The 24,806-nt window shown below is 48.1% G+C and overlaps 1 protein-coding gene across 1 annotated transcript in view; it reads right to left on the reverse strand.

Moving 5' to 3' along the window:
* Positions 1-247: 247 nt before the first annotated feature.
* The window catches only part of MYO18B (myosin XVIIIB), a 238,619-nt gene continuing 214,060 nt past the window's right edge, over positions 248-24,806 (reverse strand). The window contains exons 41-44 of the mRNA XM_066260272.1: positions 22,887-22,931; positions 21,154-21,291; positions 3,032-4,316; positions 248-444 (exon numbers count right to left, since the gene is read on the reverse strand). Of these exons, the coding sequence (XP_066116369.1) occupies positions 3,044-4,316; positions 21,154-21,291; positions 22,887-22,931 (1,456 nt within the window). The 3' untranslated portion in view covers positions 248-444; positions 3,032-3,043. The remainder of the gene's footprint in view (positions 445-3,031; positions 4,317-21,153; positions 21,292-22,886; positions 22,932-24,806) is intronic.

Below are 24,806 nucleotides of genomic sequence, written 5' to 3' on the forward strand. Positions count from 1 at the left end.
TCAGTTTGGCTTATCAGGGGAGACTTCCTGGAGGAGATGACACTTGTGCTGAACCTGGCCAAATGAAGAAAAGGAGCAAGACCACTGCATGTAGACATACAGGGAGAGAAAGAGCAGAATTTCACCCCAAACTACAAAGAGTTTGGGTTGGTTCTATTCCTTAGAGCCTTTCAACCCCCAGCTATAGCCCGTCAACCCTCCAAAGTCCCAGGGAACAGGACCACAGAACAGAGGGAAGGCACAGATGTCAAGAAGTCAATACTTTATTTTGCACCAATCAAACACACTGGGAACCCCATGACCCCCAGGCTAGGCTCCTGCTGGGCCCCTCTCGCCTCTGGGGGGCGGCCACACTGGCTGCGTCTGGACTGAGTGCCCCTGGGGAGGCCAGGCCGGTCTCTCTGTGGAGCTGGGAAGTCTTCGAGGGCAGTGCATCTCAGGAGGCTGGAAACAAACGTAGGTCAGAGCTGATAAATGGGACACTGGAAGTGCATCCTGGTGAGGACAGCAAAAGTGTGAGTGGGGGGGGGGGGCTGGTGGCCCATATTCCCAGGTGGCATCCTGCAGAGACCCCACCAAGAAGAATAAAGATGCATAGGCGGCAGAAGGGAAACATGTGGCGGGAAATGGGGACCGGGTTCCTGAAGGACCACGATGTCCCTGAGCAGGTAACCTGACATTCTACGTGGGCGCTGTGTGCCGGGCTCTGTCCTCGGGCTCTCTCACATTCTCACCCGACTCACAATGCTACTCTGCATAGTTGGTAGTATTATCTCCATCTTCCAGCTGAGAAAACAGATGCCCGGCAGAGTCACATCGCTCGCCCACGGTCTCGTGGCCAGCGACAGGAAGACCTGCACTCGTCTGGTTCTGAATCCTGTCACACGTGTGCATCACGGGGGACGGGGCTGTACTGCTTAGCTCAAGACTCCAGCGAGGAAGTCAGGGCAGAGGTACATTTTTAGGCCGGTGTTGTGTTATCACGGTGAGCACTGCTGGGAGGGGGAAGGGACCTTGAGTTTAAAAAGACATGGCAGAGACAAGATGTTCCATGATGACTGCTGCTAAGGGCTGCTCCCATTATGGACATGTGCCCTTTACTTGGCCTTTGGAACTGCGTTCTGTGTCCCCAAGAGCATAATAATGTAAATGAGTATCAGATCTCTCCTCGGTAATTGAGAGCAGAGAGAAGGCCATGTAAAGTCAAATTAATTTGCTCTGAAACATCCGAGACCATCTCCACGGATGGGGCAATGGCTTTTTGATGGGCTGATGGTGTCTCTCAAAGTAGCAGGTCTGCAGAAGTGGAGGGCGTGCCCAGCTCGTTTTGGTCCCGGATGCCTTCGGGAGGAGGGCTGGGGAGTGAGGCCAGGCCCTGGCGGAGTGCTCACCTGCAGCCTGAGCCTGGAGCAGCTGTGAGTTCTGAGCTTTGATAAGGGGGAGATTAATGTGGCCACGGACTGCCCCTGGTCTGTGGGTTTGTACTGTGTCAGGACCTGGGGGGAGGTTCTTCCTCCTCCTCCACTGATGCGCATCCTGCCCTAAGGGGCTCTGTTTTTCAGTTGGGGCCATGACGTGTGGTGTTCAGTGCCCTGAGATTTGGACATGCCCTTGGAGAGGTTGTCAGGGGCTAGTCCTGCCTCTGGGCAGAGGGCAATAAACTGAGAGTCAAGATGGCTGGTTGACCACAGACCCACTCAGGGACCTTGATCTTGAGGTCTCTCTCATTGGTTCAACAGTGAGGTTGGAGTCTGCGAGTTCCAACACCCCTTCTGATATATGACTACAAGGTCCACCTCTTTTGGGGGCTGATGGAGGCAACCTCTTTACAGATCCAGCTCCACCAGAGTGGCTGAGTTTATGCAGGAAGATGGCCGGACTATGGACCCAAGGAAAAGAATTACAAATAAAAGTGGCAATTTTGGACTTTCAGATTCCTGTTCTGTCTGAGTGATCTGGTACAAGTGGCTTAACCTCTTTGATTCTCAGTGTGTCAACCTGTAAAATGGGAATAAACACTAGTAACCGCCTCTTGGGGTGATTGTGGGTACTAAATGACCACTCAATGAAAGGAAGTCATTGTTCACCATCAATTCCTCTTCCTGCCTTTCTTTCAGAGAAGAGCCAGGATTAGGACTGGGAGCAGAAGGCGGGAAAAAAAGCACTGCTTCCCCCACGCTGCTGCTCTGTAACCTTGGCACGTGTCCCCACTCCTTAGCCCTGGGCCTCAGTCTGTCTCTGTATGTTTAGTGCAGGAGTTGGACTCTGCTATTCCCCAGGCCTCTCCACCCTGGCCGGACCCCACCACCACCACCACCCAGCGTTACGGGACAGAAGGACATCACAGCTCCTCCAGCTTCAGGCAGAATGGAGAAAACAGACGAAGGGTCGGAGAGACTTTAAAGGTCCAGCACTATCTTTAGCATTGTCCCTCAAGGCCCTCTCACTTTCTGAGTGTCTATAACATAAAGTACAAAGAAACAGGTGGCACGTGACCAGAGGGCTCCTGATAAATCAAAACCCCTAAGACCCTCTTCCTGGAGAAAATCAGCCACAGTATAAAAAGCAGCAGCAGCCACAAATTTCTTCTATGCTGGCCCACTGGGTGGGTGAACTTGTTCCCCCCCCCCCCCCACGACCCCAGCTGGGGCTTTTTTTTTTTCTGAAGCTGGAAACAGGGAGAGACAGTCAGACTCCCACATGCGCTTGACCGGGATCCACCCGGCACGCCCACCAGGGGGCGACGCTCTGCCCACCAGGGGTGTCGCTCTGCCGCGACCAGAGCCACTCTAGCGCCTGGGGCAGAGGCCAAGGAGCCATCCCCAGCGCCCGGGCCATCTTTGCTCCAATGGAGCCTTGGCTGCGGGAGGGGAAGAGAGAGACAGAGAGGAAGGGGGTGGGGTGGGGGGTGGAGAAGCAAATGGGCGCTTCTCCTATGTGCCCTGGCCGGGAATCGAACCCGGATTCCCCGCACGCCAGGCCAACGCTCTACCGCTGAGCCAAACGGCCAGGGCCCAGCTGGGGCTTTTACCTGAGCTGGTTCCTACTTCGGCAGGTACTTCTTCATAATGCTCTCCACACCCTCATCTCTCCTCCCTGCCCCAGGCTCTCTGCTGTCCGGGGACGTGCGCTCGCCACCGTCACCCTCCAGCCGTGGGATCCTTGGTCGACTCTTGATGCTGTCGGCGCTTTTGAAGGACACGATGGAGCTGGAGGAAGAGGAAGAGTCGGAGAGGTGAGCGGGGTCCTCCTTGGACTCTGGGCTCTTTTTCAAAATGGTCTTGATCCCTGAGAGAAAGGTCCGGTCGGCCTCTTCCGTCTCAAAGTGGACGTCTGAATGTTGCGAACTGTCTTGCCCGTCTTTGGCTGCTCCGGCCAAGGGCCTCGAAGTCTTGGGCTTCCGGATGGCTGGGAGGAAGTCATCAAAATCCACCTTGGCCTTGCGTTCATAGTTGAGGCTTGGGACTTTCCAGCTGAACGGGTCGCTGCCCAGAGGCTCCCCCATGAGGTGGGTGAACTGGCGATTCTGGAAGACGAGCGGCTCCTTCCCCAGGTCCGGACAGCCCACGTCGTCCAGTGACGACTCCAGACAGCGCCTCCGGGGACGCAGCGTGGGCGACAGGAGCGTGTCCCCGGGTGTGGTGGGGGAGCTCAGTTTCCTCCCCGTGCCTGGCCCTGATTCTAAGAGGGACTCGCAGGAACTGAACCGGGTCTTGGGCTTCTCAGGGAGCAGCGGGGTGGCCTCCCCGCTCTGGGAAGAGATGCACTTCAGGCTGGTGGACCGCAGGAGACCGGCTGGTGCCCCGCTGCAGCCCTCCGCTGCCAGGGGCGACTTGGACCCAGACGTCAGCGAGAGGTGTCCCTCGTCACTGCCTGCCCTGGCCCTCCTCAGCGTGGACACCCCGGCGGTCGGGAAGATGGGGAGAGGGGGCCCATCCTCCAGGCCCAGCGCCAGCCCCTGGCCTCTCTGGGCCCTCTTCCTCCGCAGCCCCTCCACGAACTCCGACAGGGCCGCCGAGGGGCTGGGCAGCTTCGCCCTGGACACCGGGGGCGTGTCTGTCCTCCGGGAAGGCGGGGAAGAAGACGGAGCTCCTAAGGCCTCTGTGGGCTTTCTCTGGATGTCACACTCTTCACCATCCCCCAAATGGCAGTACTTTTGCCGATGGCGGGAAAGGGGAGAGAGGGGAGAGAGGGGAGAGAAGGGAGAGAGGGGAGAGAGGGATTTGTCCCCCGCAGTCCTGCTAGGGGCGTCCCGGGCTCCTCTCAGTGCCGACGCCTGCTGGGTCCTCTCGGCATTGCCAGCCTCTTCGTTCGCCCTGTGCCAACAAGAAAGATGTGGTTGGTAGAAACTGTGCAATTCATACAATTTGTGCAAGCGGTGCAAGAGCCACTAAGCCCAGGCACTAATATTATTTTTCTTTGGAAATGCCATCCCTACCGCATTCTCAAATGAACCGTATGATTGAATGCGCAAATTCAAGCCATGTAAATGATTTCTTGTCGCTCTCTGAAATGCAATTTCGGTCTATAATTAAACCCAGCTAAGTACGTTCGAGTAGATTAAAACCACAGCTAGGACGAGTGACTTGGATTTATGAGGCGTCATATCTGACATGATGGGATCCAGCGTCCCAGAGCCTACTGTGAAATCAGTCATTTGTTTCTTGAAGACACAAGAGGGACCTGCAGGAGGCTGGTTATTTATTTAGGGACAAGCCCAGATGACAGTCCCACCAGAAGGGCTTCTGAAAGGCAATGACCCCAAACATACGCCTCAGTGGGGCGCTCTGTGACACCTCTGATTGTTTCACGGGAGGAGTGGGGTAAAACATGGTCCCTCCAACAGGATAAAATTGACATGAAATCCTCATGACCCCAAGAGCAACAGCAGAGGACAGACGGTCTCTATTCTGGGACAGCACCGGGCTCGGCGTCCACGCAGAGTCACTGGGCGGCAGCTGAGCCGAAACCACTTTCCTCCTGAAAACAAGGGGCCTAGGCTGTCAATTGCAGGGTGTTGCTTCCCGGAGAGACTGGAGCCCGCCAATCATTCCTTTAATAAGTAAAAACCGACTTGTCCTTCCCCTAAGACAAAGAACGCCATCCCCACCCACCAGCAAAGTTGTAATTTATAAGAAAGCAGGAGGGGTGCCGAACATCCGAGTCTGGGCACGGCAGACAAAGCCAGGGGCTGGGGTGGATCACTGAGGCTGGGAGTGCCGTGCACACAGGCCTCTGGTCACTGTCCCCATCTCTGTGTCGTTGCTCTGTTATGACAGGAGTTAGCCCTCCGCACAGAAAGGTGGTCAGGACTTTGAGGAAGGTTTCTTGCTCACCCCAGTGCGATGTCACCATTCCCACCCTGTGACCACAGAGGACAGGGCCGTAACCCAAAGGGCTTTGGAGTCTGGGAAGGAAGCCAAGCCAGTGGCCCCTGGGGCGGAAGCCCAGTGGAGAAGGAAGTGCAGAGAGAGCAGGGGATCAGGGTCTTGTCCAGGGATGTGGGCAGAGACTGAGACACCGGCTCCCGAGCTCCCCAGGCCAGAGCTCCAACCCCCCCCCATACCCCTCTCCTTTGGGGCTGGAAGGAGCCACTCCAGACCCAGGATCTGTGGAAGGTTGCCATGGCATTGGTGTTCTGTTAAAGGGCACCATGAGTGACAGGCCCAGCGCTGGGTCTGCTCAGCTGCCTCTTTTCACTCCCGAGGTCAGCCAGGTGGAGGACCAGTGTCATGGTGTGGGTGTGGCAGGGAGACACAGGGTAAAGGTCACAGAGCAGGTGAGCCACCTCCATCACCCACCCTCTCCCCATCCTCAGCCCATCTCCTGCCGGGTCAAGCTGCTTCTCTCCCTTCCCAACGTCCCACCTTGAGCGGCCCTCACGCTCGCCTGCTCCAGCCACACCAGGCCCCCAACACAGCAAGCCCTTCCCAGCCTGGGCTTTGCACCTGCTGTGCCCTCTGATCTCCCCCTCCACCCCACCCCCACACCAGTTCTCATGCAGACCTCATGGGGAAGTCAGGGGAGAAACGAAAAGCCCTGGGCACAGCGTTGGGCACCTCAGTCTTCAAATAATGGTCCCAGTCATGAGGAATGATTAATAACCAGTCACTAAGGGCTCTTCATAATGAACAGTTAGTGGTAACCAGCATGACTACTAATAACCTCTGAATCTCCTGAGCCTTGCCCACCATGGGGCCCAGTGAAAGCCTCAGCTGAAGTTCCAAGAGGGAGGAGCAGAGAAGGGACGGGCAGGTGGCCTCGCGTCCCCTCACTGCTAAGAAGGGTCGGCCCCCATGGGATAAAACTGAAGCCACACAACGTGCCCGGAGCAGCTGCCACCTCCCCGCTTCTTGGCTGTCAGTTTCCATCTCGGCCGCAGCTGGACGCAGGCTGGGGAGGAGCTGAGAACTCCTGTATGATCACCTGAAAGTGTGTTTGTCAACATCATTGCTTTGGAATTGTTCCCCTAATTCATGGCAAGATGGCATTGTCACCTTTTGCTTTTTTTTTTTTTTTTTTTTTAATAAACAGCTTGGAGCAGCCAGAGTAGTGGGTTGCCACAGAGCTGACAGAAGTCATTTCCATCCTGTCTTGGCCCCTGAAGGGAGCTGGTTGTGATGAACGTGTCTCAGGCGCTCAGTCTCATCTGTCACCTGCCACGTGGGGACGGTGGCATCGAGGGCTCCTGTCGCAGAATCACCCGGGACTCTGCCATCCCGCTCACCCCGGCTCCCACCCCCAGTGCTGGCTGTGGATGCCAAGACAGGGCATGAAGGACGGGAGGGGGAGAGAAGCTCCAAGAGGAGCAGGAAGAGGACGAGGAAAAAGAAAGGGCAGCAGGAGAGGAGGTGGGGGAGCTCGAGCCCGTACTGTCAGGATCCCGCCGACGCATTTCTGCGCCCTCTGAGCTGGCACAGTGCGTGCTCAGTAAACGTTATTACGGTGAATCACGTCTACCCTGGAAACCAAGCCTCCGAGGAAGAGGAAGGAGGCAGGATGAGAAAAGGGGAGCAGGGACAAAGAGAAGTGGCAGAAGAGGGAGCAGCACACAGCAGAGAGAGGTGGGAGTGAGAGGGGCGGGGAGAGGGAGGAGCCCTGTGGCGATGGAGGCAGGGCAGGGAGAGGAAGAGAGACGGGCAAAGGCAGGGGCATGGAGGGCAGGGGCACAGACGGTGCAGGCTGGCAGCTGGGCATCTGCCTTCCTCATTTTCAACCAGAAGGTGGGACAGGCTGGGGCCTGCCAAGCCATCAGCAGCCCCGGAGTGGGGTCTGGTGGTCCCAGCCTGTGCATGCTGCTGTTCAGGACACACAGACTCACTGATCCCAAGCCATAGGGACCCCAGCTCTGCCAGACTGGGGGCGGTCTGGCTCCTGCCCGGCTGTTACCAGATTGGGATCACTGAGCTCTGCCAAGAGGCCCAAGGGCCTGAGGTCTTGAGGGTAGGCTGGGCCGAGTCTCACCTTTTAAGACTTGTCTGGTGCCTTTATAGCCTCAGCTGGTGGGCTTGAAACAGAAACACAAGCTAACCAGTGTAGACTGCTGGGAGGCTGGCGAGGAGAGGGTGTGGGGGTAGCGAGGAGAAAGGAAAGCGCTGGGAGGGAGGAGGAAGAGGGAGAGAAGAAACAAGCCCGGGCTGAGCACTACCTCCTGGGTCTACCATTCAGAAATGCACCCACATCTCTGCGACATCTTTTTCTATTGCCTGTCTGTATTTCCACTCAGAGTAAGAGGCTCCCTGCACCCACTCCTTTCTGCATGGAGACGGCAGAATTTCATCTGAATTCAGATGTCTTCAGGCAGGCTTCAGGGTGAGGGTCCTAGTTCTGCTGTCTGAGACAGGATGGTCCTCTCTACTTCTGCCCCAGCCAGGGGCCTGGGAAGACTCAGTTGTTGTTTGTTTGTTTGTTTGTTTTAGCCGTCGTCATTGGATGGCTTGGCTCAGCTAGAACTCCCCTCCATTAGTCTCCTGTGATGGATGGCTGGTGGATAATCAAGATGTCACTGTGCCTGCCTCCCAGAGCCTTGGACAAGGGAAGGAATGATGGATAGAAAGCTCTCTGAGTCACCGGGAGACAGGTATGGACAAATGCCAGGCAGGGCACTGTGATTCTCTAAGCAGAGACTCCAGAAACATCTTGGAGACTTCTGCTGCCTGCCCTTTAGTCTATCCAAAACGAAACAGCATTCTCACACCCCTGTTATCACAGGGAGCCGGCCAGGCTGTCCCGTGGACCTGCCACCATGCTCTGTCACAGCAGAGCACGCTCCACAGACACCGAGTGAGGAATGAAGAATGCACCGATGTGTGCAATGCTGTCTACATCGCCTCACCAGGAGCAGACTCATCACCCCATCTTGCAGGTGAGGAAACTGAGGCTCACTGGTGAGAAACCGTTTGCTCAAGGTCAAGCTACTAAGCTGCAGGGCTGGATCGAACCCTGGTCAGCCAGATCTGAAGCTCATGCTTTTTTCTTCCCTGACGTCATGCACCCTCCGTCCAGGTAGAAAGCTGAGTAGAAACCTCAACTCGCTGAACTCCCTGATTGTGCATTTTCCCAAATCCACTGAGACATAATGACCAAGAAACGGGAGGTCTGAGTCAAGGAGACACTGGATTCGCTGGCATTAGACACAATCACACAGCAAAAAAACAAAATTTCCAGGTCTGGGCAGAGTTGGGGCCAAGCAGAGCTACAGGAAATTCAGAGAAGGTTTTAATGACACCATGAATCATCCCCAAATGCGAGCTGTCACCCTCATTCTTCATCTACACCCTAAAATTAAAGAGGAAATTAAAAATGTATTGATGCTCTTTAATACTGGTGAGGCCTGGGATGGGAAACCAGATGTCCTTTGAAGATGGCCTGAAGGTTTCATAACCGAGTCCAACACCACAATTGATAGTCTGCAGTAACACCTGATGTGGTGCCAAAACTGCACACGGTGCGCTGGAGACGGGAGGCATTTATTAAGCCCCTACACTGTGCAGGTAAATTCTGCATAATAATAGTTGCCGTACATTGTGCCTTTAGGCTCTGCAGGTATTACTGAATTTTATCTTCCTAGAAGTCCTCAAAAGCAAATCCAACTGTAATCTTCCCATTTCACAAACGGGGCTCAGAGAGGTGATAAATGGAAAACCATGGATTTAAACCAAGGTGTCCACCTCCGGGATCCAGGCTGCCTAACCACTCTGCTTCACTGACCCTTATGATCCCATTGTGCAGATCAGAAAACTGATGCTCAGCGAGGCAAGTGGGCTTGCTGGGGAAGTAGCAGAGCTGAGGCTGTCATCTCGGCCTGTCTGTTTATGCACGATGCTCAGCTGAGCTCACAGCCGGAAGATGGGCTGCCTTCCCCTCCCGGAGAGCGTGCTGTAGGTGTGGGCACTGGATAAACCCATGAAGAAGATTCAGTGGTGCAGGAAGGTCCAGGGAAACTAAGCCGTGGGCTGTGTGGGCAGCAGGATGTTGTCCAAGAAGAGAGCAGGTGCTGGAGCCGCGTGCACAGCCTTCCTGGAGGTGGTGAGGTGAGTCAGGCTATCGGAAGAGAGTAGGATTTGCATGGCGGTGAGGGGTCAAAGAAGACACTCTAACTAGGAGGAGAAGATACTTCATACTAGGTATTAGCTTACCCAGCCTGCAAAACCCGTGACAAGTGAGGGCAGAGGTCTACATTTCACAGGTAGGAAAATGACTTAGAAAGGTCACCCAGCTGAAAGAGATGGCTTGAAGCGAGGAGGAAGCCATGGGATGGGATAACCAAGGAAGCAGAGGACGTGGGGACGTGAGTGGCATCCCATTCCTCAGCCTGGCCACGCCTGGCTCGAAGGTGCAGACTTGAGTCAGAAAACAGACTCTCTAAACATCCTCTATGCCTGACAATATGACGATTTGATGAGACAAGCTAACTCTCAAGCCTTACTTGCTGTTCTCTCTGATCCTGAGTGGGTGCTCAGTCCTTGACACTGTTTAAAAACCTATCTGGTGAACTAGCCCCCGTGGACACCTTGCCTGTGTATCTTCTGTGGGTCAGCAGGGTTTGCTATGGCCTTTCTGCATATTCTTACATATTACCAGAAACGAAGTCAGTAGATTCTGAACAGTGTTAACCTATTAGGATCATACCTGTAACTCTACAAAAAAAATTTTATTTCAATGGGGGGTGGTGGTTAGGGGAACAGTCTAGCTTATAAGAGACTCAAGTCAAATGCACGATGTTAACAATAGGGAAAGCTGTGTGTAGGAAGACAAGACAGGATAGATAGGTGCTCTCTGTACTTGCCACTCAATTTTTCTGTAAGTCTAAATCTTCTTAAAAAATAAAGTCTACTTTAAAAAAAAAAAAAAAAAGGAGAGAGAGAGACCAAACAAACGAACAAATCCAAATGCAATGTGTATTCTTAATAGAGTCCTTCTTCTATAAAATGCAATGGTACAAGACAAATTTTAGGATAACTGGGGTCACAAGAATGTTGGGATCTTGGACAATACTGTGGATTTGTTCATTTTTTTAAGTGTGAAGATATAGAATTATTTAAAGAGAACTGTCATTATATAAGAGTGTAGTGGTTACCAGGGGGAGGGGGAGAGATTGAGGGAGGGGTGGGAGAAGGGGAGGGGCATAAAGAAAACCAAATAAAAGGTGACGGAGGACAATCTGACTTTGGGTGATGGGTATACAACATAATCAAATGTCACAATGATCTGGAGGTATTTTCTCTGAATCTATGTACTCTGATTGATCAATGTCACCCCATTAAAATTAATTGTCTAAATAAAATTAAAAAAAAAAGAACTGTCATGTTTTCAAGTTTCTTTCATGTTGTTTTCACATAAAAATGTGTCTAGATATATCTAGAAGTACATAAGGAGGTAAAGATAGAAATAAAGTCAATATGAAAAATCATTAGTCATTGTCAAATTAAGGTGCAGGCTAATAGTGTGGATGGTACCCAGACAACTTTGTTTTCATAAAAGAAAGAAGGAAGGAAGGAATGAAGGAATGGGGACAGAGAGAGAGAGGGAGGGAGGGAGGAGAAAGGAAAGGAAGTGACATGTTACAGGTGCCTCTGAGAAACCATTGTCCTATATATGGTTTAAAAAGCAAACACTTGTACTCAGCCTTCAATGTTCAGCCCAACTGCAGCCTCCTCCAGAAAGCCTCGTCCCATCTCCCGGGATGGGCTGTGGGTCTCCTTTGTCCACAGTCCTTGTGCTTCCCCATCACTCTGCACTGTAACTGCTTCCTCGCTTCTTTGCATCTCCCAATAAGACTGGCATCTCTGAATTAGAACACCCAGTATCTAGAAGCGTGCTTCATGGAAAGTTCATGGGATAAAAAGGATAAAGGTATAGAGGAATGGAAAAATGAGGGGTTGTAGAAATGTACAAAGGATGAACAAAAGGTTCCATCCACCCCATCAGACTGGTTAATTCAGACCCCGGAAGCTCTACTGATCAGACAACCAATGTTTCTTCTCAGGACTTAAAACAGATTCCAGACCAACTTCCAGTATACAGTAAACTCCTCACATGTCCAAACTCACACAAAGAGCCTGGCTTCATTTCTATAGAATTTTACCAACTGCTAGAATATCAGAATGGAGAGGGAGCTGGAGCCTACATCTAGTTTGAATGCTTCATTCTAACCGGGAAAAACAGAGAAAGAGTACTGCCCAGCTCACTCCTGGATGAGAGAGTGAAAGTAGTGGTTCTAAAATGTCAGCCTTTTACCTTCTGATATCATTCCCATCATGTTTTGAAAGAACAAACTGGGCAGGTAAACAATTAAAATCTCTAATTGAAGTGGAGGCTCAACTTGGGCTCAGTATATTTTAAATATGTTCTCGATGTGTTTTTACATTTTTCACGCACAGACATTGCCTTGCAGAATGTGGTGCAATAGCTATAGCCATGTGAGTGCTCAGATTTATTCCTAAGAGCACCCAATTGCTCAAGAAAATGCAATCTTAAATAAATGGAAATTATCCATCCACCCATCCATTGCTTCCTCTCTCCCTCCCTCCCTCCCTCTTCACATCCATCCAAAGCCTCCCTCCCTCTTTACTTCCATCCATTGAGTGCCATGATGTCAGACTCTATTGATATAGAGATGAATAATCCTTGTAGTTAAGAAGCTTAAACTCTAAGGGGGGAAGGAGGTTCACAAAGTTATGACCAAAAGGAAATACATGTGAATGTTCATGTCCACTTGGGCATAGAAAGTAAGGAAGACATGTCTACTCAGCAAAGGGAATAAAAACGTCTAGCTCAGCCTTCAGATTCCAGATATAACTGACTGGCTGTGTCAGAGAAAATTCTCAGTCAGAAAAACTAGTTTAAATGTAAAGGCATCAGAGAGTCACCAAAGCAGCCAGAACTTAAAGAGCCAAATCCTAGAAAGGGAGAAGAACAATGAAGTGAGCCCAGCACTTTCCTCTGTGACACTTTCCTCTGGAGTCATTTGCTGATTTTGAGGAAGAACTAATCTAAGGAATATACACTTCTAGATATCAAGATTTACTGTAAAAAGCTACATTAATTAAGGCCACGTTAAATCAACTCAGGAACAGACAAGTAATAAAATGGAACAGACTCTTCAGATAATACTCTTGTGAAATGTGGAAAATATTTATTTTAAAATACACATGCCAAATTAACTGGATATCCATATGACAATGAATCCTAACCCCTACCTCACACCGTAAATATCATTTCCCAGTGAACTGTATATCTAGATGTAAAAGTTAAATCAATACAATTTTTTTTGTAAGAAAACAAAGGGGATATTTTCATAATTTGGGAGTAGGCAAATGATTCTGCAACAGGATATTAAAAGTACCAACCATAAAGGAAACAAATTCTAAATTTGGATTACATTAAAATTGAAAACGTCTGTCAAAACAAACCATTAGGAGAGTGAAAAAGACAAGCCACTGAATGGGAGTAGATTCACACACTCAAGAAAGGACTTCTATCTAGAGTATACTAAGAACTTCTACAGATCAATAGAAAAGACAGACAACCCAAAAGAAAAAATAACAGGCAAAAGATTTTGTCAGACATCTAATCAAAGAGTATACCCAAATGAACATATAAGTGCATGAAAAGGTTTATTTATCAAGAACATACAAGCTAAAACCAAAACTGTGATACTACTAATATTCACTAGAATAGCTAAGCTTTTTCAAATGACAAGTCCAAGTATTGACAAGGATGCAGAGCAACTGGAACTCATTCACTGTTGGTGGCAATGTAAATTGGTACAACCATTTTGACAATATTTACTAAAAGTGAAAATACATCTATGATTCATCAATTTTAGTCCTGGGCTATGCTTACAAGAGAAATCTGTAAATTCATGCAACAAAATATGTGTGCAAGACATATTTTGTGCCACTCATAATAGTGCTAAACTGGAAACCTAAGTGCCTATTAATAATAGGATGCACGGATATTATTTTGCATTCACCCAATGGACTATTACAGACCAGGGTTTTTCAATAGTGGCATAATTGGTATTTGGATCATAAAATTATTTGTGTCCTGTAGGATACTTAGCAGTGTCCAGGACCTTGTACATGCAAAATTGCCCCCCACTTGAGAGCCATTGCTATGGACTATAGCGAAAAGAAAACAAATGAATTACTGCTACACATCACATTGTGAATGAATCTCATGAACATAATATTGAAAGAAAGAAGCCAGACTCCAAAGAATACTACTGGATGCTTCCACTTATACAGAGTTCAAAAATAGGCATATGTTATTTATAGTGTTAAAAGTCAGAATGGAGGCAACCTTTGAGGAAGGAAGAGGTCATGACTAGTTAATGTCCTGGTTTTGATTTGGGTAGTAATTACAGAGGTATGACAATTTTTGAAAATTTCAAAGAGATGTACTTTCTTATACATATATGAAATATTATATGTATATAAAGTATGTCTAGCTCAATAATAAGCTCACTTACTAAAAGTTTAGCTCAATGAGAGAACCTCAGATTCTAAAACAACGTTTTGAACCATCAACCATTAATCCAATGGCTTTACACAAACTTGCAGCTAATTTAGGTAAGCCCCCAGATTCCTGGGAGATTCACAGACCTCCCATCCAAGACCTGCTAGTTCTGGACAAAAACAGCCCTCCTGCCCATGGAAACCCTTCCACAAGGAATGCTGCCTCCAAGGATTGATCTTAGACATAGACTGACTTCTGATTTCACTTGCTTGGGCCTTGGATGCAACGTTGTTGTGTTTGCATAGAACATTTCTACACATTCAGTTTCAACATCTTTTCCCCTACTCTTCTTAATCCTGAGAAAACTTTAAAAAACCCTTTAGTCCTAGGAAGACATGAAATTACCCTTACGAGAAGTCTTTTCATTAAGTACATTCAGGATGAATTAAAAGGATCCTGAGCTCTGGTCCTAAGAATGCAGAGACCAGTAAATAAATGTACTATTGAAATAAGATTAGCCCAGATGCTTAACCTACTTTGAGAACAAGCTGTTTCTAATGTTAAGGACCATCCATTCATATTTACATAATTAATTTACTAATTACAAAAAGGCTCAGCTGATCGTGTAAGCAGGCTTCACAGTGACTCATCCTTGGTTTTCACTTCTGTAGAAGTAATTGCCTTTCCTTGAAAGTAATGCAACTTTATTTTAAAAACAATACCCTATAATTTAGACCTTTTTATTAATTCAAGCCAGCCTTATCGCAAGTAAAAATCAGTGGGGGGAAGGGACAAAAATGGGGTGGCGGTGGTGTCAAAACCTTTTCTTTGAAACTGAGAACCACAAGCCAAGAATATGGGGCTGTGAATGTTTACAGAAAGCAGTTTTTCCCCAGAAAGAGGAAACGTCGTAATGCCATTTTTTTAGCCAAAGAAAAAGCAGTTGTGTTACATCGGCACCAAAGCCAATGATACATACAACAGTAATTAGCGAAGATTACACAGTAATTAAAATCACGATGATTATGTGAGTAAGAATAATTTATACAATAATCCCCACGCTCACACTGCAATATGGTACACGTCCAACAGCAACAGTGTAGAGCCATGTTTGGTAATAAATTCAAGTCACAGCATCACTAATTATGTAGTGATAGATCGGTCATTGAAATTTAGGGATAAATGGAGTCTCTGACCAGGATACACACAATTTTATCTGGATTTCCCAAGGCTACCAAATGGGGACCACAAACACTCTAATATGTTTGAATGTTGGTTTCCCTTCTTTTTCTTCCTCCTTCCTTTCCCCACCCCTCTCCTGTGCTTTCCTCCCTTCCCCCTTCCTCTTTTATCGGCACCGTCTTGCTCACACCCATAATTCAACCTTCTCGTTGATGGAGACCATCTGCGTTGCTTATTATTATTATTTTTAATCCACCCAGTATCATTCTCCTGCTCCAGATAAGGCTCCCTGTTGGCCTTTGGGGAAATGCCCTTCCCCCAATGCTCCTCTGATTTGGGTGGGAATGACCCCATCTCCCAGAGCTAGGTGAGAATACCAACTTGAGCCTGTATCCATTCTGACTAGTTCAGTGATGGATATATGACTCACTTTGGGCCAGTGAAAGTCAAGCTCGAGACTGCTGTAGAACTGTTGAGAAGAAGAAATCCTTTAGGGCAGAGGTCACCAGAGTTTTTCTGTAAAGGGCAAATGGCAAACGTTTTTGGCTTTGGGGTTATAAGATCTCTGTCACAACTCCTCGATTCTGCCATTGCAATGCAAAGGTAGTCCTAAGTGATATGTTAAACAAACAAACAAACAAACAAAACCCCCAAATATGGGCACTGCTGTGAACCAATAAAACTTTATTTACAAAAACAGGTCAAGGGCCAGATTCGGAGATGAATAGCTGTAGAGCAGGGGTAGTCAACCTTTTTATACCTACCGCCCATTTTTGTATCTCTGTTAGTAGTAAAATTTTCTAACTTCCCACCAGTTCCACAGTAATGGTGATTTATAAAGTAGGGAAGTAACTTTACTTTATAAAATTTATAAAGCAGAGTTCCAGCAATTTAAAGCATATAATAATAATTACTTACCAAGTACTTTATGTTGGATTTTCACTAAGTTTGGCAGAATAAATCTTTATAAAACAACTTACTAGAGTTAAATCTATCTTCTTATTTATACTTTGGTTGCTCCACTACCACCCACCATGAAAGCTGGAACACCCACTAGTGGGTGGTAGGGACCAGGTTGACTACCACTGCTGTAGAGGGTGGGAAGCCACTGAAACCAGCAGAAACATATACAAGACTTTCATTTTAGAGGGATCATACTCGCTAAAGAGGAGAGTATAGACCAAAGAAGGGTAATGCTGGAAGGTCTTTGCCAGCACCCAGGAAAGACGATGGTAGCCAGTGGAAATGGAGGGTAGAAGAGAAGAGTCAAGAGTATTTACATAAGTGAGGGCAGAACAGACAAGATTTAGGGATCAGCTGAATATAGGGATGGGAGGTAAGATGGCCCAAGATGACTCAAGGGCTCCCGCCTGTACACCAGGAGGTACTGATAGCACAGGCGTGTGGGGAGCAAGGCATTTCCTCTTGGATATGCTGAGTTCAGACACCAGGAGACATCCAGCTGGCGATCTTCCCTGTGTGGGCAGTTAAACACAATTTAGAACATTTGGGAGAACATAAGAGCTGGAGGTCTAGATTTGGGAGTCATCTACTTATAGCAGGGGAGTTAAAATCACAAGAGGATTGTCTGGGATCAGATGGACAGAGAAACAGCCAGGTGAAGTCAGCATCCTGCAAACCCCCAGCAACTGGGGGCTGGCATAGGAAGAAAAAGACCAGAAAAGAGGGATTTGAGGAGCACCAAGAAGCAGGAACGTCTCGAAGGCCAAGTGAACATTGTTCCAAGAAGAGTTGCCAAGGTAGGAAGAAATGTCCAGAGAAAGATCAAGACTGAGCACGTCTTCTGATTTGTCTCCTTGGAAGTGGATGATGTGGTGGGAAAAGTTTCAACACATTGGTGGGGGCAGGCTCAGAGCTCAGGAAACGGAAGTATCGTTGTGGGGAAGCCTGGCTCCAAAGGGAAGAAAAAGGAATAACTCAGCAGATCTGCAGGGCCATGGTGAGGATCCTAAATACATCTGAGGATGTATTTAGGACGGGGGAGGGCCTGCAGGTGTTTATAGCCTGTGAGGAAGAACACCTGGAATGGGGAAAGTCAAGGATACAGGAGAGAGTGGGGATGCCGATGGCTCGCTGCACTGTAGGGACAGGAGAGACGGGACGGGACCTCATCTTCTGAGACCAGAGGGGAGATGGGGGCAGATAGAGATGAATTTACAGACATCACGGAAGCTAAGGCCATTATTATTTTTCACTGAATGAAACACTGATGTCTCCTGAGAGTGATCGGTAGGGTCTGGGGGAAAGTCAGAATGGTTTGGAATAATTGTCCAAAATAATGAGAGAAGTGACTTGGACCAGTGACAAGTCATTAGGAGTCTGTACAGTTGGGTCAGTCAATGCGTGTCAGTGCATGGACCCTGCAGAACTGTGTGGGGTCCCAAGGCTGGGGGTCCAGAGGGAAATGGGGCTGAAGCCTCCTTGGAAAGCTGCTGTGCTGTGAGGACAGGAGGCAGTGGACAGGGCCCCTTTCACACTCTCTGGAAGGCAGGATGGATAGGCCAGGGACACAGCAGGGGCCCAGGTGAGATGCCAGCCCCCGAACAGCCCTGACACCGCTCCTGAGCCAAGTGTGGCTGCCACCACCATGCCTGTAAACTGCCGCTCTGGGGGCTCTGGGTAATAGAGTGTCTGTCTCAGGAAGCTCTTGCATTTATCAGCAGCAGCTGCATGATTGCAAGGCTGTGAATCATAAAGCTTCACCTGTATTTCTCTGGAGTTGACATCCCTTATAAATAATACAGAGAATACATTTTTTTTTTTGGCTTTCTCCCTCTCTCTCACTTTTAGAGTGACCTTTCTCAGTCAAATTGGAAATGTCCAAGAGATTCATTTATTGAGCTCCACGATATACCAGGTAAAATGGGGGGTGAGTATACAGGGGCCTCGTTGTCTTCCACTCTAAAGAAGGGACACTGGGATGATCTGCTAGTATCTGTCAAGTTTAAAATGCAAAGGCTCTTTGACCCAGACAACCATTTGTCCGTGCGTGTCCGAGTGTGCATTTTTTTGAAGCCTTGCAAGTTAATAGCAACCCAGGAGACAACTACAAGTGAAACAAGAAGACTATAGTTAATAAACCGTGGCATAACTTTAAGATCTTTTACATGAATTCAAAAGAATGTGCTAGTCTTAGGCGTACTGAAAAGGAAAGGTTGCTGGGGTCTGCGGCTGAGAAAAAGAAGCACAATATAAGAATTTACGTACAGCATAATATGCGTAATATAGCATCACATCACTTATGGTTTTTAAAAGTCCACAAATAGGCTGTGTATTTACTGTAAGAACGTACATGTTTATAAGTATTTAGAAAAAGATATGGAAGGATACACGCCAAACTGAAGATGGTTAATACCTTTGTAAAGGGAGCTGAGATTGGGGTGGTGGCCAAGAGAATTTTAACCTTCTCAGTTATATTTTGAGTTCTTAAGTGGGAGACATTTTCACAGATTACCTGAGAATCTATGACTAGAAAGAGCTGGCCGTCAAGGCACCTGAACTCTAGGTCTATCCTTGCTATAAATTTGGCTGAGATAATTCCCTCTGCAGACCTCAGTCTTCTTCCTCTGCAAATGAGAAAACTAGACCAGATAATCCCAGTGGTTCCTTTTAACTCAGAAGTTCTAGAATCTTTAAATTGTGAACACAATTAATCCAAGGATAGGGCTCAAAAATTTCAGGGCTTAACGCCAAGTGATCTGGCCCTCAACAGATTCCTAATATCTTTTGGATGGATGTCGAATGTTGAATAACAACTCCTATGCAGTTTTAATATTAACAAGCCAGCTCTTTGCCAGTAGACTTTTCCAGGTGAGTGATCTACCCCCTGGATAAATGTCAGAGAGCCACGGCAATGTAGAGAATACAAATACAGGCTTTGGAGGGTTCAAATCCTGGCTCTTCCACTTACCTGCTGTGGGACAATGAGCAAATTACTGAACCTCTCTGAGTCACATCAAGGCTGCATCAGAATGTTTCTGTTCCAGCCTTGATGTTACACTCAGTTATTCACTCAACAAGCATTTAGTGAACACCAGTGTGTGCTAGTCCTGGGGACACCGACACAAAGAAAACAGACAAAATGCTGAGAGAAGTTTCTTGCCTCCTGCCCCAGGACTGTCCTTGGTGCAGGCACCTCCACTCTGCACTGAGCTGGACAGAGGACGTGGAAGGGGAGAGGACGGAGAAGGGGAAAGAGGCCTGGAGAGGGCTGCGTGGGAAAGCTGAGCACTGACCGCCTGAGGAGCAGCTATGGGGGCTGGGGAAGGGCCAGCCGTGCCTCCCCTCTGGGCCCCGGATTCCTGTTCTGTCACATGGAGCTGATGCTGTCTGTCTCGAATAGTTCCTCTGGGCATCAAATAAATACACTGATAAGGCAGCTAATTTTCTTGAGCTCTTCTGAGATGCCAGGCTCAGCATGAAGAACGACCTCCAAACCATCTCATTAACCTGGACAGCAACCCCGACTTACTCACGAGGAAGCAGGAACAGAGAAGTGAAGCAACATGCCCCAAATCTCACAGCTGCAGAGGAGCAAACACAGGGTTGGATCCAGACGTGTGCCGCGCTCTGCCTTCAGCCCGTGGACCGAAACTGCCGCCGCCTCCCCTCCCCCCCACTCAAATGGGTGTCAGACCCTTGAAAGAGTGTAGTTCAAGGACTGCGGATCCTTATCATGCACCCTTGTCACAGTTATAATTATGAAACCCAGAGATTACGTTAATGAACATCCACGCTGCTCTGGCTGCCTCCAGTTCTGCCTCTGCTGCCTTATACCCTAGCTGGCGGGGGAAAGCCGAAGCGCTCAGCTATCAGGAGAAAAAAGGTCCTCATCATTCGGGGTTCACAGAGGGCACGGCTCTTTCTCTGCACAGCCTTTGTTTTTTAATTAAAAGCAGTAATCAGATGATCTTGCTTTAATTAAATCCCCAGATGCACTCCATTGTCAGAGGCTTTCTCTTTGATAATTTCGACATCAAACCTTTCAGCCTAAGATGAACCACAGTCCTGCGCCCATTTGCCTGGGCCCAAAAGGTCAGCGTAAGCTCCCGCCCTCCTTTCTGTACAGACAGCTCCCTGCTTCACAGCCAACACGTTTCGGGCCAGCAAAGGGTTGTCTGGGTTTGCTCCATTCATCTGTGACTTTTTTATCTGATCACATTGGTTCCTCTGTTATCAGAGCAGTGTGCATTTCTTCCTAATTATGTACCAGCTTAACCCATAATTTCTGATTTACGGTTATTAGCTCTCAATTACAAGGGGGCCACCGCTGAAAAGGAAAAGCAAATGAGCTGAGAGGAACGGAACTGAGAGGCAAGAGGGAAGATGGAGTTAAGTCCCACAACAAAGGGTGAATCCCAAGGCTCGTGGTTTGGAGCAACTCCACCAACCTGTGAGGGTCCCATCTCAGGCCATGAGGGGACCCACCTCCCCCTTTGGCAGGGAACATATAAAATCGTGGTATTCAAACAAGGCTGAAATCTCTGAAGGACAAATCATCCAGCCTGTCTTTACACTGATTCACCATTAAGAAAAATACAAAACAGCAAAACCCTCAGGTGAATTATGTTGCTTAAAACATTTAAAATTGAGACCTACAAATGAAAAACAAGAAGAACTTGCCTTAGATAGAAAGCAACTATAATAAATACACAGCTATTTAAAAAAATGTTCACTCCCTACTGTTTAAAATCATTTGGAAAACCACGCCTTGTAGAGAACTTCATTAGATCCTCATCTTTTCAACTATTTGGGGCAGTAAATACAATTATACTTCCTATTCTTCAGATGAGGAAGTGAAGGTTCAGAGAAGGTAACTCATCTCCTCCAGTCATACAGCTTGGAAGTAGCAGGGTCATACCTCAAACTGTCCAGATCACGACTGTCCTTGCATAGACCGGAAGAAATGGAAGACTTGCATAATAGCCTTCAAAGTCCAAGATGCTTTGCGATACTGGCCATCCACAGGCAACAAGGAGATACTCTTACCTGGGGCTGTGGGCGTGGCTGCTGATGGCTGACTGTCGAGAGGATGTCCTCAAGGGGTCTGTAGCCAGGGACAGAGTACAACTCAACCAGGACTGCAGACTGCCCTCTGGCTGGGAGCTGAGGATGGAGACATTATCTCTAAAAGCAGAATATAAGATACTGTCACCACAACAGCAACCACAGTAACAGCAATAAGTAGATAGTCACCCCTCAACATAAGCTAGGCCTTGTGCTAAGTGCTGAACATGCATAACCAACCTCAAGCAATTCTTACAACACTATCCCTGCGGGGTGGGAGCTGGGGGTGTCCCATTATAAAGATAAAAGAATGGAATCTGAGAAGGCCAACTTGGGTCTTGGCCAAGGTCACCCAGCTAGTTAGTGATGAAGTTGAGATGCAAACCCTGATCACTCTGGTTCCAATACCCATGCTACTAGTAACGGGTCTTCCTCAGGAAGAGAAACACTCTAATATGGATGTTGAGGCATCTCCAATTTCAGAGTGCACCTGGTAGTTAGTTTTATATCAAATGATATGTTCATGGAATATGCAAGGTGTGACAGTCTTAACTCCTTGCCTGCCTTCACCGGAGTCTTTGTGGACAGAGTCTCTACTTCTATGCCCCCTAATTCTGAAAGCAGCCCAGGGAGAGAGTCTTGTGTGGGTCTCTTATTGATATGGGCACTCAGTTATGCCAGGAATCATGGGAAGGGCAACAAACATAAACCCAACACTGATCCTGTCCTCAAGAACCCATCTTAGCAGAGTAGACACCTGTGTAAATACTCATGGAATGAAGGAGAAAGTTCTCAATGCCATAGAGTAGGACAGAAAGTCGGTTCTAAGGACAATAAAGAGAGGTCTTGATTTGCTCCTTGGAAGCATAGGGAAGGCATCATAGTGTCAGTTGAGCTTCATCGTGTCTGAAGTTTAGGGCCTGTCCATTCAGGGTCTGGCGGAAGGAATCTGAGGTGGAAGGAGCAGCACACACACAGGTATGGAGGTCGTGGAAAGGCAAAGCAGGGATGATATGGGAAGTAGGAGTCCCAGGTAGAGAAGGAAGTAAGGGTCAGCATGTGCAGGGCTCCAATGTCAATATAAAACATCTAGCCTGACCAGGTGGTGGCGCAGTGGGTGGAGCGTTAGACTGGGTCAAAGAGGACCCAGGTTTGAAACCCCAAGGTCCCCGGCTTGAGTGCAGGCTCATCCGGCTTGAGCACAGGCTGACCAGTTCAAGCACAGAGTCGCTGGCTTGAGCCCAAGGTCGCTGGCTTGAGCAAGGGGTCACTTGCTCTACTGCAGCCCCTCAGGCAAGGTAATATGAGAAAGCAATCAATGATCAACTAAGGTGCCGCAACGAAGAACTGATGCTTCTCATTTCTCTCTCTTCTTGTCTGTCTGTCCCTATCCCCCTCTCTCTCTTTCTGTCTCTGTCAATAAATAAATAAATAAATAAATAAATGTCTATTTTGAGGTAATGGGGAGCCATTGAAGGCATTTGAGGAGGAGAGTGGCATAATAATTTCTGGGCCTCTCCCTGTCTAAAAGAAGTGGGCAGTTCAATAATATGTCCCCCACACTGTATGTTAGGACTGCGGAGTCAGAGCTCTCAGGGGCATTGCTGATGGTTCTCCAAGTGGGGGTGGGTGGTCCCTCTTAGGCTGGACACAGAACCAGGGGTCTGCTCCTGGCTTCAGGGTAAGCCACTCAGGTCTATTCCGGGTTAACTTACATCTCCTTTCTGCCACTGCCGCCACAGTCCACTGCCGTCTGGACACTAGAAGGAGACACAAGAGAGAGAGACCGTTAGCCCTGTGCTGCCAGGGACCAGGGAAGAACACTCTCTTAGATGTTAAACAAACTTGGGTTTGAGCCCCACTTCCAACCTTTACCGCTGAATGATCTTAGGCAAGTCATTTGCCTTCTCTGAGCCTCCCGCGCTCCTTTGTGAAATGTGGCTGACAACGGGGTTCTGCCTCTAGCGTGTGGGGCAGATGAAGTGAGAATACTCTTGCACAGATCATGGTTCTTGGCAAAGAGATAGTGCTAATTAAAAGGTAGCAACCATTATCACTACTCTAAGTACTACTAGTGCCGCTGTTGTTCATAGCACCATTATTGTCAACAAGCAAGACATTTGTTTTATGTTCCTAGTCAGTGCTGGCAAGTCAGACAAGAGGGAAAGTGGTCAGCTTCCCAGGGCATTCTGGGAAACTCCAAAACTAACAACAATGATGGCTGTTTTTTTACAGAAAACCCCTTTATTCCGCAAATTCATTTTACACACGACCTCATCTAACCACTTTGCCTGTCTCCATGTTAGAGATGAGCAACCTCAGCCTCATCAAAGGTCACACAGCTCTGAATCCCAAGTCTGTAAGAACTATTCAGCTCATGCTCTTTACCAGAGTGCAACCACCCAGTACGCGGGTGCAGACAGCCAACCCGCAAACCTCAGACCCCTAAGGCCTCGCTGAGTCCTGGCTCCTAGGACAGGACCTCTTCAGTCTCTGCTGGAATCCAGGCAATTCCTTCCTTGGAGAACCTGGCAACTTCCTCCAAGATATGCATCTGTAGCTCCGTGGCCCCTGCCCTTAAAGACCCATCTCTCTCGGGGCTTCTATAACATCTACCTGTCCCCACCAGACTGCCAGAGCCCCTCACGGGCCAAGAGCAGGTCCTATTCACCCTATAGCCCAGGGCTCAGGACAAACCAGAAGTTCTCTCAGGACGCTTGTTGAATCTAAACAAGAAGAGCCTGCAAACTTTAGCCATGGGCCAAATCCACACTACAAATCTGTTTTTATAAAGTTTTATTGAAACATAGCCAAGTGAACTCATTTACATTTGGTCTGTGACTACTTTGCTCTCCAATAGCAGCAGAGAGTAGTTGACACAAAGATCACATGGCCCCAAAATCCTCACATAGTTACTATCTAGCCTTTTGAAGAAGAATTTGCTGACCTCTCCAGTAGAACAAAAGCATCTTTTGTGAATGGCCCTGTGAGGGGCAGAATGATGGCCCCAGACATGTGGTGTCTTAATCCTTAATCCCAAGGACCTGTGACTATGCCTCCTGACATGGTAAAAGGGACTCTGCACATGCAGTTAAGGTTAAGGACCTTGAGGTGGGAGGTTTTCCTGAATTATCCAGGTGGGTCCCATCTAATCACCCATACCCTTAAAAGCAGAGAACTTGCCCCAGATTTGGTCAGAGGGAGATGTCGCAATGGAAGAATGATACAACATGCAACATGTCTGGCTTTGACGATGGAAGGGGCCATAAGTCAAGGAATGTTAGAATCCTGCAGAAGCTGTAAAAGGCAAGGAAGACTCCCTTAGAGTCTCCAGAAGGAACACAGCCCGGCAGACACCTTGATTTTAGCCCAGGGAGGTCCACATTGGACTTCTAACCAACAGAACTGCAAGATAATAGAACCTGTGTTGGTTTAAGCCACTAAATTTGTGACCATTTGCTGGAACCATCATAGACAACCCCTGGAAAAGAACCAAGGCATTTCTGGTCAAAGTGACCTTAACTTCTGAGGAGCTATATAAAATTTCTGATGCAGCTGTTAAAACAAACCACTTACAAATACTTTCAAAGTGTTTTTTTGTTAACAAAAGTGGTCAATGTGAGTAGACCCAACTC

Source organism: Saccopteryx bilineata, chromosome 2 (assembly GCF_036850765.1).
Source record: "Saccopteryx bilineata isolate mSacBil1 chromosome 2, mSacBil1_pri_phased_curated, whole genome shotgun sequence".
Taxonomy (NCBI): Eukaryota; Metazoa; Chordata; class Mammalia; order Chiroptera; family Emballonuridae; genus Saccopteryx; species Saccopteryx bilineata.